This window comes from Urocampus carinirostris, chromosome 15 (genome assembly GCF_059441175.1).
Source record: "Urocampus carinirostris isolate Australia breed hairy pipefish chromosome 15, RoL_Ucar_1.0, whole genome shotgun sequence".
Taxonomy (NCBI): domain Eukaryota; kingdom Metazoa; phylum Chordata; class Actinopteri; order Syngnathiformes; family Syngnathidae; genus Urocampus; species Urocampus carinirostris.
Window position 1 is genome coordinate 2,344,683 of NC_142363.1, and position 14,060 is coordinate 2,358,742.

General features: G+C 39.5%; 1 protein-coding gene across 1 annotated transcript in view; it reads left to right on the forward strand.

The window, feature by feature from the left end:
* The window catches only part of crybg1a (crystallin beta-gamma domain containing 1a), a 74,384-nt gene that overhangs the window by 58,956 nt on the left and 1,368 nt on the right, over positions 1-14,060 (forward strand). The window contains exons 20-22 of the mRNA XM_088354997.1: positions 1,463-1,586; positions 1,662-1,820; positions 6,371-6,533. Of these exons, the coding sequence (XP_088211123.1) occupies positions 1,463-1,586; positions 1,662-1,820; positions 6,371-6,533 (446 nt within the window). The remainder of the gene's footprint in view (positions 1-1,462; positions 1,587-1,661; positions 1,821-6,370; positions 6,534-14,060) is intronic.

A 14,060-nucleotide genomic window follows, 5' to 3' on the forward strand; every position in this document is an offset into this window, starting at 1 on the left:
TCCAGCATTTGTAAAATATTTATTTTGTATTCCTTATTTATTTCTAACCAGTACAACAACTAAAGCAAAGTTACAAACTTGAGTTTGTATAGGGCTGTGAGTTGGTTTAGTTGTACAACTGCATTCACTCAACTGACAAAATAAACCAGTTGACACATTCAATGCCAAACGTGAAAGTCATTTTTGCCCATTGTTTGTGAATACATTTTATGTGCTTTAGAAAAGCTCCCTTGTCATCCGTAATTATAATCTATAAGTTAAGCTACTAATGTAAGGTGAATGGTCAGGCATTCAGGGATCAGAATTTTCCGCGGATCCGCGGATTTTCGCTGTTTTTGAACCCCAAAGGTCATTCCCGTAAATCGTCTAAATTCGATGAGAAAATATTTTGGGGGGGTGAGGTATGATACGTGACTGTTTCATCACCCCAAGTTAGCAGTTAGAGATCGCGAGAAAAATTGGCAAAAAGAAGCGCAGCGCATTAGATCTATAACACACAACAAATAGATCGACTCCTACCATTGGTCGATAGGTTCGCTGATAACCAATCAGCGGAGCTTTTGTTCAGAGCATTGGCTTTCTCAAACATGGCGCTCCTTCCGGTCTTTTCAAACGGTGAAATGAGTGTTTGAAAAAGTAAATATGAAAATACTAAGAAAAGAAGACGAGGCTTTTGTCGCCGAGATTGATAAAGGAATCAAGAATAAATTTAAGTGGTCATGGCTGGAGAAGACTGTCACAGACTGACATGTATTTTCTTTAAGCATGTTCAGTTTGTGCATTCTATTTTCAAATTAATGATGAATGGTTATTAATGTATATATTTTCATATATATTGTTGATTAGTAGCTAAATACAAGGTCCATCTTTATCATCAAAACACAACAACAATGGTGATGGTTGTAACATTGTAATCCCCCAATTGTTTTAAACATCTTAAAACTGAAAAAAATACATGGTTTCTGTTTTGTTTGATTTAATTCATTCTAGTGCAATTTTCACATAGCAAATAAGATAAATGCTGTTGGCTTCAGGGGGGCGAAGCCCTGGACCTGGCCGGGGCCTGCGGCCCCTGGACCCTGGCTATTTCAGCTGAAAATGAAAATCTCCATTCTGATCCCTGGGCATTGTACTCAAAACCGAAACTCAATATTTGGAGCTGACATTCTTTTACTGATCGGGCCCCCCTGAGAACAGAAAGTTTTATCCGGCCCCTAAGCAAAACTAAGTCGGAAATCCCTGCTTTACAACTTTTGGAAGATAAGTAAAACTACAAATCCCGGCTCCCTGGACCATTGTATTTACTGTTTATTTATTTTGATGGTCCAAAACAGATACAAGGCGTTTTAGATTAAAATGTACCATCTTAGCATCCTTATACTGCATGTGGCTAGATCAACTGTGTGACGACTATTTTACTTGCTGCTCATATTTCCCACGTACTTGAACGTGCCGCTTCCAGGTGGGTGTTATATGAAGGCAGCAATTACCGAGGTCAGCAGATCCTGCTTCATCCGGGTGAGGTGCTAGACTGGTGCAAGTTTAGCCGGTGGAAGGGGATCGGATCGCTGCGACCGTTGCGACAGGTGATAAGTCAGGCCAAATTTAATGAACTTTAAATCCTTATTTAACTCAAGTTTGTTGATGTGTTTAAATGACAGAAACCGATCTGTATCCGTTTGCGGAACCAAGAGACGGGATGCCTGATGTCATTGTCGGGGGCAGTGGAGGACATCCAGCTGATGAGGGTGCTTGCAATAGAAGACACTGGTGGCGTAGAGCAACTCTGGCTGTACAGGGACGGCCAGCTTACCTGCAAGGTAAGCACGGCAAAGCTTCAACTACCATATTTATTTGTGTATAAAACTTTTTTTTCCTCAATCAAACGCATAACACATGAGGTTTTACCATATTATCGGAAAATATTGAATGTAACCGGATTCGAACATGGGTCGCAGCGGTGAGAGTGCCAAATTCTAACCACCGGACAACCAGTTATATAGATAAAAAATTTGTACGGGTGCAGTAAATCCTTGAAAATGCTTGTAACTGTTCATTGCCATGTTTCTTGACAGTCTGACTTTATAGACCATGCAAAAAATGAAGAAAAATGTTAAAAAAGTGGGCGAAAGTAACACCAACCCGCCTGCTCTCAGTCATTATGGCGTTGTCATGTGAAGCACTTCCTACTGGTTGCACCAAAGAGGACAGCTCTATTTAGAAGGCTCTTTTGACTCGGCTCACTTTCAGCTGTTAAACAGCTCCTCAGATCTTTTCGTTTTTTCAATGAAATATCAATAAGAACAGCAAATTATTTAGTAATTTTATGTTTTGGAGGGGATCCCGGCAAAATATACGAAATATAAATTAAAATATGCACAGGTCTACAACAGAACAATTTTAGCTTTTAACACACTCAACAGAATTAAAGTTGAACAACAACACTAAATCCCTCAAAAGGCAAAATAATAAGATAAAAAGGTAAAATACTAACTATTCAGCGCTATTAATAAATTAATAAATTGTAACCATTAGGAGACAGATCCTCTGAAAACCACGCAAAGAATATAAATTAAAAAGGTAAAACAAAAAGCAAAGGATTGAAAGTCTCTAAGATTGAAAGATTGAATGCACTCTGCCTCAGAGCAATCAGCATCTTTGAAGTGAGTCCAAATTTGGCTAAGTTTTATTTTTATACATACAGTACTTTCTTTCTTATTTTGTCCTCCGTATTACCCAACTTTCTATGTTCGTAAACAACTGTAACGTAGCAAAGCTGCGCATGCATTGTTGAAGCAGAATGGCAGAGTTTATGTCACTTTATAGCATCTCATTGGCACAAAAATATCATAGATATGAACAGCTCAATATAGCACAAAGTATGACTTTATTTTAGTCATCAAGGTCAACAACCAGATATTTTTGATCAGCGCTGTATTTCCTCCTTTAAAGATACCGTAAAAATGGAAAAATTGGCTTTGAGAGTGCTTAAAAAAATGCTTGAAATTGGCCATGTAAAAGGTATACGAACACTGATCGTTCGAAAAGGCATGAGTTTTATCTGATTATCACACTATCTTTAGTCACAGTACCAGGGACAAATGTTAATTTTGTTGTGAATTTGACATGTAACAATGACTATACTTACAATGCTTACGATGGAAGAATATGATATACAGAGGGACCTCGCTACTTCGCGGTTCGACGTTCGCGGCTTCAGAGCTTCGCGGTCTGTAATGGTTTAATTTATTTGTTTTTTTTTTGTTTTTTTGTTTGTTTTTTCTTTTTGAAGGTGCGCCGCTACTTCGCGGATTTTGACTTATCACGGGTGGTTTTGGTCCCCTTAACCTCAATAACCGACGTCTTACTGTAATTTATTGTCATTGTAATGTGAAGCGCAAAACAAAATTACAATTCGTCTCTGGTACCGTGAATAAAAATTGTGGGATAATGGGATAAAATATACTGCCTTTAAATATGTCTTCTATACCACTGGTAGTCCATCGGTTTTGGCTAAGATCAAATTGTTCAGATGGAATAGGAGCTTGCTCTGTCCACTCCACGCATCGGCCCGGTATTGCAGTACCTCCGGGAACGGTGCATTCGCAATGATCGCAGCAAGGCTTTAGGGCTAGGACCTTAGCTTGGCCTTTTGGCTGAGAGTAAGTGTCCCGGCTCCTGGACTTTGTAGCGTATTATGAACTGACCGATAACGGATAATGAATAACGAAGATAGAACAATAACCCTTAAAAACCCCAAACCCCCCCTCTTAATGCTGTGACCTTAGTTGGATTCCTGTTGCATCCCACCAAAAGTAGTGGGCGAAAAAAGTGGAAACAAAGATTTTTACTGATTCATCATTAAAAATTGGGGGTGCGGGTTATACACGAGTGTGTTTTATACATGAATAAATACTGTACTTCACACCTACCATCTCATTCTTGGTATCCTCGAATGAATTACCGTAAATTCCGGACTATAGAGCGCACCTGATTATAAGCCGCACCCATCACATTTTAAGGGGAAAACCGATTTTGTCCGTACACAAGCCGCACCTGTATATAAGCTGCATGCACCCATATCAAATAAACACGAAATTAATCAGAGCCAAACTTCAAGTCCCGCTATTGAAACTAAATGTCCTTCTTTAGTTTGAACAAATTTATGACACTAATAACAGCAAACAAACAATGTGAGGTTTCAACAACCCTTCTCGACAATCTTAACAGCAATCAAGCATATTCACAATTTCGTTATATAACATCTTTGTGCACACAGTCCAAAAATCACGGTTGCCAAAATGAACGTAAAATGATATAGGTACTTAAAATTTGTTGCAGACCTGCAGATTCTGTGTGCCCGTTTATAGTAATCCAAGGAAAAAAAGTGTATATTTCCAAAGGTAAGGGTGGGAAAAATATATATCCATTATTGTCCGCCGTGTCCACAAAAACTCACCTTTACCGGTCCCCACTTTCCCATCAGCCCGCATTTGCTCCGCCCCTCTTTTTTTATTTGCTCGTGCAGAATAAATGTCTCAAATAAATACAAATAAATATATTACAAAAATATACAGTTGCAAATGCATATTACACATATTTACAAAGAAAGACACAAGAGAGTTTTCAAAACTTTAATAAGAATAATATAACTTTCATCCTAAACCGTGTCTTTGGGAGGTAGCCTCACGCTACTAACAAGACGCTTGCATACCTTCAAATTAGTCTGTTAAGGGAATAAATGCCGTAATCGTTAGAATGACGGCAGACCATCCGCTTCTTCCTCCTTGGTAATGACATCTAAGTTGCCTTACTCTTACTTTTTTTTTCGTGGTAGGAAAAACTTTTTCCAGTGCAACAATAGTCCAATAAAGTGAACAAGTAGTTCACAGAGGTCCAATTAAATTGTATAATTAACCACAACTTCCGTTATTGTAAAATAGTTATTTGTGTGATTCTTCAACATGAAAAACACTAGAAGAAAAGCATATGATGCGCTGTTAAAAGAGCAATCACCCTGGCAGGCGAAGAAGGAAATCGAACTACCACCCATAAACTTGACATAAATCAATCAATGGTGAGCAGGTGGAGGTGCCAGCAGGAGGAACTATGGATTTATATAATACTTAACAGGGGCAAAACTGTTCTCTTTTCAATAATCACTACGTCCTCACAATATTTAAACTTTTTCACCCTCAAATCAAGTCCTCGATTCTCACATCCAAATTGAAAGGCAAATATAATTAATCCCACAAAAATGTTTGTTTTCTTTCCGTATCATAGGAGTCAATGGCCGGTTTCTAGGGTTTCCTTGAATCATCGATGAGTAACGATGACAAGCGACTACAATTTAGTCTATCCCCACAGGACCTACCAATGACAACAGCACAAAAAGCACATTAGCGTTGCAATCTGGCACTTTTACAGTAGTGATGGCAAAATGAAGCCTCATAAAGCAGTGACTCCTCAGGAAATCTGTTCCACACACACGTAGGGGCTTCAAGATGATTCATTATCCCGACTATGTCATCATATAGTAAGAAAGAAAATATTATATGTTTACATAGTATATGCTCTGAATACAAAAAAATATATTTGAAGAGTATAAGAGCGTAACAAAGAGTGTATCAGGAATTTGTCTGTGTTACTTTGAAAAAAGGAGATAAAAGAAAGAGATAATTCATTTTTATTTAAAAACAGTATTTTACTCCAGAGAATTTGGACCCAGACAGTTGATTTTTTTGGAAAGAATTTCCCCTGCTTTTGAAAAAACTTTCACATGGTTCAGATGAAGCAGGGGTGCATAGATGTGTGATAGCAAGTTACTAAATAATAGGAGGTGCAAATTTATGTGATTCCCTGTACTGAAGAAGACTTTCAACTCTGGGTGCGTTTCTCTGCCGCTTTCATTTCGAACCACACTCAAAGCTAGTGAATCATTTCCTGAATCAGGCACGTGGTGCACCCGCATCACGGGCCCTTAAACGTTACCGGTTACGTCATCAAGCCACCCCTCAACTCGCGGTTAATGAAACTCTCATCTAAAATACTGGGCACACGACTCGGGGATTCGAGCTGAGGAGCACATCACTACTTCGCAGTATGGGTGCCCTGGCGCTGACATCCAGATATATAGTGCTTTCATTCTACGTGACGCAGCCCTCTTTGGCATTTTCTTTTGGCGCGGTAGTAAATATGTGTTGGTTTTTGTTATCGCTCCAGTAGTCTCTGTTTTGAATGGTCACATTATCCGTAAATGACTTCCTGTTGAGCAAAAAACCAAAGTGTACAGGGCCTCGGCGCCATTGATGCGGCCTTAACCTGGTGCTGCTTGTACAAAGACATACTTTACGGTATTTTTTTTTTGCAGTTGGCTGAAGACTGCCGTCTGGAGACGGCAGGCAACATATTGATGCCAGGCAGTCGGCTTTGCGTGTCTCCTGAGGGAGGGAAAGAAAACCAACTGTGGGACATCACTTCCGACGGTTTGGTGCATTGCCACTTGCAACCTGGCTTGGTCCTTGAGGTCAAAGGTAAGATTTTCTTTTTCCTATTTCTTTAATTCATGACAGGTGTCTCAAACTCTATTCACTTTGCGGGCTGCCCGAGCTAGGGTTGGGCCAAATTAAATTCTACTCTAAAAAAAGCACGGATAAAAACTAGGCATCGACTGATTTTCAGGGCGATATGATTGCAGTATTAGTATTAAAAGGAAGCCGATAACCGATATTTGAAGCCAATACTTTTTTGCTGTGAAAGCTTAAAAATTGGTGTAAATTGTTTTTAATAATGAAATGGAAGTAACATGACTATTCTTGCACTTAAACTAAATCTCACCGTACATGAATTAAAATTACATAAAACTAAAAGTACGTAAATTTAAAATAGCTCCCTGAAACATTTTACAGGAAAAAAACCTAAAATTTCAACTCAACTAACATGACTTTCATTTCACTTAAATCAAAATGTTACCTTGCAGAAGATAGATTTTGGCTTGGATGTACGCAAAAACTTAAATAGCTCCCTGGTTACTTTTTAATATAAATAATTAAAAATGTCACTCAGAAGGTGCGGGGAGTGGAGGGGAGGAAAGTGGAAGGAAGAGGGTTTTTAGGAGCAAGAAGAGTCTATGACTTGATCTATTTCTATCTACCATGGTCACATCCCTTGAGAGGGGTCACAAACAGCAAGACAAGCATACACAAAAACAAAGAAAGGAAAAAAGGAAGAAAAAAAAATTGAACATGGCCAACCCAAATGCCTTCCTCCCTCCAGATGAAATGGGACACAAGAAAGCGGCCATGTCACTCGGGTCAGGGTGACACAACACACTCTTCTTTTCAACAGCAGGGCCCGACAGCTTTCACTGGTTTACCCCTGCTGCATTATACAGGTGCCCTGCCCATCCCTTAGAACGCGTCCAAACATCCCACTATCCTTTCACAACACATCTCCACTCATTCCTATCACCATCAAGAGCTCTAGCGTCCACTACATTTAGACCTATTTTCTCCAGTGCACTCATAACACCAACCCTCCACGGCAATCGCGGCCTTCCTCTTGGTCTGCTTCCATTTACTTCTGCTCTGTAGATCTTCATCAAAATTTGCTCCTCATCCGTCCTCTCCATCTGTTCAAACCAACTGAGTACTCTCTTATCCACACACTTGCTCAATTCCACTACTACTCCAGTTCTGACTTTCACAATTTAATCTCTCAATCTATCAAATCTTGTCTCTCCTAACATACTCCTTAAAGACTTCATCTCAAAAACATTTCATTTCATTCTCAAATCTGCGTTCAGGCTCCAAGTCTCTGCACCATACAACACAGTCGGCACAATCACACACTCATACAGTCCCCTCTTAACATCCATACTCATACTCTCGTTACTCCTCACTCTCCTCAGAGCACCCAAAACCTTTATTCCTTGATTCACTTTGTGCAACACCTCGCACTCCATTCCACCAACTGCAGTCACATCACAACCTCAGTACCGGTTGTGATGTGGCTGCCGTTTCAAGAACCAAGTGGAAATTTTCACAAAAATCCGAAAACAACTGCATCCATCTAATTTGCCATGAGACTGTGGCTGTTTTGATAGAATCTAACATCTGCCAGACCAAACATGCTTACTACAAAAATTGAACTGGTAAGCTATGCTGTGAAAAGGTGAAGCAACTGTAAGCTGTTGTAAGCAGTGTTGCGGGTCAAATGAAAATGCTACAAAAGTGCGCTGCGAGGTCACCACGCTGATCAGAGGGTGAATTTATTCAATATTATTCCTAAAATGCCAGATTTAATAGTCAGCCATTACACATTTTCTTCTTACCAAATCAGGCCCACATTCTAAAAAGTTTGGACACCCTTGTCATAAATCACCACTCCTCTTGAGTCCTCACAAAAAAAAAATGTAATGCCAGGTTCGCTTAGGGCTCGGCCCTGAAAATCAAGTTAATTGGTCGAGCTTGGTGTTAAGGATATGACAGAGTGTGCAGTTTCCTCATGCGTGAGAAGATAAGCAGGACATTGTGGTTCAGCCTTTAAAAATATTTATTCTCTACAGCAAGCAAACAAGAACACGGCTCCATGCAATCCAACATGGCAATCAACAATCAGCAAAACGAAATTTGGTGCGTGCTGAATGACGTCACTCGATAGAATTTACCGCAATTTCACGAGTAAGAGTGCTATAAAATTGACAAATCTTACCACTCGCTCTTAGCTCTGTGGATTACTTTTGGAATACAATCAAAATTATATATATATATATATATATATATATATATATATATATATATATATATATATATATATATATATATATATACTGGACTGTCTCAGAAAATTAGAATATTGTGATAAAGTTCTTTATTTTCTGTAATGCAATTAAAAAAACAAAAATGTCATACATTCTGGATTCATTACACATCAACTGAACTATTTCAAGCCTTTTATTATTTGAATATTGCTGATTTTGGCTTTCAGCTGAAAAAAACTCAAAAATCCTATCTCAAAATATTAGAATACTTCCTCAGACCAAGTAAAAAAAATAATTTTATAACAGCAAAACTAAATCAAACATTTGAAAATGTCCATTGATGCACTCAGTACTTGGTTGGGAATCCTTTTGCACGGATTACTGCATCAATCCGGCGTGGCATGGAGGCAATCAGCCTGTGGCATTGCTGAGGTGTTATTGATGCCCAGGATGCTTCGATAGCGGCCTTCAGTTCATTTGCATTTGTAGGTCTGGTGTCTTTCATCTTCTTCTTAACTATACCCCACAAATTCTCGATGGGGTTCAGGTCAGGGGAATTAGCAGGCCAATCAAGGACAGGGATGCCATGGTCAGTGCACCAGTTACTGGTGGTTTTGGCACTGTGGGCAGGTGCCAGATCATGCTGGAAAATGAAATCCTCATCTCCATAGAGCTTTTCAGCAGATGGAAGCATGTAGTGCTCTAAAATCTCTTGGTACACAGTTGCATTTACTCTGGACTTGATGAAACACAGTGGACCAACACCAGCAGCTGACATGGCTCCCCAAACCATTGCTGACTGTGGGAACTTCACACTGGATTTCAAGCAACTTGGATTTTGCTCTTCTCCAGCCTTTCTCCAGACTCTGGCGCCTTGACTTCCAAATGAAATGCAAAACTTGCTTTCGTCTGAAAAGAGGACTTTGGACCACTCTGCAACTGTCCAGTGCTTCTTCTCCATAGCCCAAGTCAGACGCTTCTTCCGTTGTCTTGAGTTCAGAAGTGGCTTGACCATGGGAATACGGCTATTGTAGCCCATTTCCCGGACACGTCTGTGAACTGTGGCGTTTGATACCTGGACTCCAGCTTCAGCCCACTGTCTTTGAAGCTCCCTCAAATTCTGGAAGCGGCTCTTCTTCACAATTTTGTTAAGGCTGCGGTCATCTCTCTTGGTTGTGCAGCGTTTCCTGCCACATTTTTTCCTTCCAACAGACTTTTTGTGGATATGCTTTGAAACTGCACTCTGTGAACAGCCTGCTCTTTGAGAAATTTCTTTTTGTGTCTTACCCTCCTGATGGAGGGTATCAATGATGGTCCTCTGGACAGCAGTCAGATCAGCAGTGATTTAGTTTACTGAACCAAGCTGAGTGTTTTTAAGGCTCAGGAAACCCTCGCAAGGTGTTTCGAGTTAATTAGATGATTCAGGTGATTAGTTGAATAGCCTACTTGTATACTTTTTCATGATATTCTAATATTTTGAGATAGGATTTTTGAGTTTTCTTAAGCTGTAAGCCAAATTTAGCAATATTAAAATAATAAAAGGCTTGAAATAGTTCAGTTGAAGTGTAATGAATCCAGAATGTATGACATTTTTGTTTTTTTAATTGCATTACAGAAAATAAAGAACTTTATCACAATATTCTAATTTTCTGAGACAGTCCAGTATATATACATTCATGTAAAGAAAAATATTGTTCACATTTATGTGCCAAACAAACCATGAGCAAACGTTTTTAATTTTAACTGACTAGCTGGCTTTGTTATTACATCAGCTATCATTCGTCAGTAGGACAATGAAATGAAATGAACTGATCTGCATTTATATAGCGCTTTTCAAGTCAAGACTTCCCAAAGCGCTTTACAGTGTGCTGCACATTTCCCAATAGCGGCCATGCAGCCATGTAAGACGCTAACCTGCTTATTGGGGATATTAGGGGTTCAGTGTCTTACCCAAGGACACTTCAACATGTAACACGGAGGAGTCGGGAATCGAACCTGCGATCACAAACTAAAGGCTAAATCTCAATACATCATGTAAGGACAATATTGCAAAGTTATTTTCCCATTGTTTACACTTTCTCTGTACTTCCGTGGTTCTTTGATTCTCTCAGTGTCTTCTCTGTGCTCCAGTTTTAGCTTAAAGTCCTGCAGATCTGCTCCTCGGTGGGTTCTTTCTTTTCACACTCACTGTGTCCACACCTGCTTGTGAACTCTCACTCTTCTCAGGTGAAAACCCCAAAGTAACACTCTACTTCTTGACCTAATACATTTTGCATTTTGACATCAGTATTATTTATTTTATTGTCATAAATCTCTTGTTGTATCTCTCTCTCGCCATAATCAATGCACACTTCAGATGTCTGTGTTCCCTTTACATTGGCAGTTTTGTTTGTGAATTTTACTAATCCGTGTTTTTGGACTCATGCTGCATCTGGGTAGTACACCAGATAAGCTGGGCTGTTTTTATCATAGCCCACAAAAATACCTTGATCACACCTAGAATCCAATTTCCTTTTTTCTTGCTTATAGGCAAAACAGATTGATCCAAATTTGTGAAGTTTAGATATGTTGGGCATTTTTCCTGTAAACAGCTCATATGGTGTTTTCTTTGTGCGTCTGCTGTAGCACCTGTTCCTCACATATGCTGCTGTTTGTAGAGCATAGCTCCATAGCTCATTTGGTAATTTACTGTCTAACAGTAAAAATCTACCCATGCTGTGGAGAGTTCGCCAACCTCTCTCCACTGTCCCGTTTTGATGGGGTGAATAGGGTGCAGAGGCCTCACGTCTAATCCTATTCTTGCTTAGTAGAGCATGGAAACCTCTGCTTGTAAATTTCGAGCCGTTATCTGAGTGAATACACTTTACTCCTTCATGAGGTGCAACATCTGCTAAGAATCTTTCTGTAGCTTGTACGTCGTCACCTTTTGTTTTGAAAAAATACACAAACATAGTACCCGAGTAATCGTCTGTAAAAGAAAGTGCATATTTGTGACCTTCTATGCCTAGTTTTCATTGGACCAGTATGGACCAGATGTAAGAGTTTCTTTGATTTTGTATCTGGTTCTCTATTTCTTGTCTGAGTAATTTTTTCTTGTGCACATCCTTCACAAAACTAATCTGGCTTGACTGTACATCTTGTAATTTCCATACATTTCACTACACCTTGTAAATTCTGCACATCTTCATAATTACAGTGACCCAATATGTCATGCCCAGGGTTGGGTAGGGTTACTTTAACTGGATTACTTTCAGTTACTTTTGGATTGCTCAAATACAGTACCAAATATGCTAATAAAAGACAAGAGAAACTAAATATGAATAAAATGAATAAATGTTGTGCAGGCTTGGGGAGTAACGGAACACATGGAACGGCAAAAATGATGTTGGCAAGCTGTTTGGATTTATTTTCATTTTGTTTCTGTCGCATTTTATGTTAGTTTTGCTGAAGATCAAAGCTAGGAGAGAAAGCTTACCATGTGTTGTGAGTCATAATTTTATTCATATTTAGTTTCTTTTGTCTTTTATTAGCATATTTGCTATTGGAGTAATCTAAAAGTAATTGAAAGTAATCCAGTTAAAGTAACCCTACCCAACCCTGGTCATGCCAGGTTTGAATGTCTTGACATTGTTTACATTGATCAACTACATTCAACTGAACAGTTGATAAGTAAAACAAATTTCCACTTTCATGAATATCAAACCTACTGCCGTCTTTAGTGACCATGCAGCTGTCTCCTCGCTTGAAGATGATTGTGGCTCCCCCATTGGTTGCTTTTGCCACAGAGACGATGTCATGTGGGTATGAAGGCATGTTGAGTGCGTCACGAAAATGTGCTCTGTGTTCTCGTCCAGCGTTGTCTAGTTTATCATCCCCGTCCCTCTTCCTTGCGCTGTCCCGGTGCACTGTGTGCCGTCAGCTAATTCAACGGAATGGCTCCCTGGCATGGGCTGTCATCAAACTTGACAAACTTTTCGGTGTTGTTGATAATGTGGGATGTCGCTCCTCCATCCACCATGATGCCTTTCATTTCAACGTTGTCCGTTGGTTTCTCCTTTGTGTGTTCGGCCTTGAAGAATTGGTCCTGGTCATCATCCGTTTTCTCCAAGACCTTTCTGGCACCATCTAGTCCATTCTTCTTTTTGCATAAGGATTTATGGTGTGTATTATTTTTACAGTAATTACACCATACCTTCCTGTAGCATCTTCTTGCTATGTGACTGTTTAGTCCACACTTGTAACATTTGATCTGTTCTTCATCATTTCTGCCTTCAGCATGCGTTTTTATGTGACCTGGTTTTACATACGTTTTCATCACATTATTTGTAGCGAATAGAAATAGAATAGAATTGACTTTTATTGTCATTCTTTGTAACAATGCACACGGAACAAAATGTTGATACACCTGTATTCATTTTTTCTGCCTCCTCAAATACTCGGTCTTCTTTTGAAATCTGCCAGCGTGACATTATCTTCATTTTGTGTAACATGGACAGCTCGGGGCTTAAATGATTCTGGAAATCCACCTAGTATCATTACAACAGTTAGTCCATCACTCATGGCTTCTCCTCCTCCTAAGAGTCATAATTAGGTTTTCTGCTCTTATGAGATAGTGACTTTTTCTTCTTTCGTCAGCCGCAGATTAGTTAATGATGTATACAAATTTATCATTCTTGGCTTACTTTTTCTGGAGTAATGTTCTTTCAAAATTTTCAGGCCCTTTCTGCCATCATCAGGTGCTTCATGCCTTACGAGTGACAGGCTTTTGTCGTCTATTAGTCTCATTAGCTCAGCATAGCAGTCAGCATTTTTCCTTCTTGCTTCATTCTGTTCTTCATTACCGCCACTTGGCTTGTTCAGGATAGTGTGTTTTAACTTCCGAATGTACGAATGACCTAAGAACCTGCTCTCCCAAAGGTCAAACTTCAGTCCCGTCGAAGACAAGTTGCCTTGTCATCGTTCCCGCTGCTCTGTTCGCAATTTTACGAGTGGCGCCGAAATTTCAGAATGGCTTTTGTCTTGCCGCTTTAACTTCGTTTTTTTTCGCGTAATTTGTCACGTAAAACTTATTCCGAGTGTTGCTGCTTTAACTTTGTTTACATTTGCGTAATACGTTGCGTCAAACGTCTTACAATGTCCATTTAACTTCAAGCTGGTTCACTCACGTCGAAGCTCTGTGTAATACTTCACGTCCACGTTTTTGTAAGTGCAACTTCGACCGCCTGGCCCCATAACCTGTTAAGGATATGACAGAGTGTGCAGTTTCCTCATGCGTGAGAAGATAAGCAGGACATTGTGG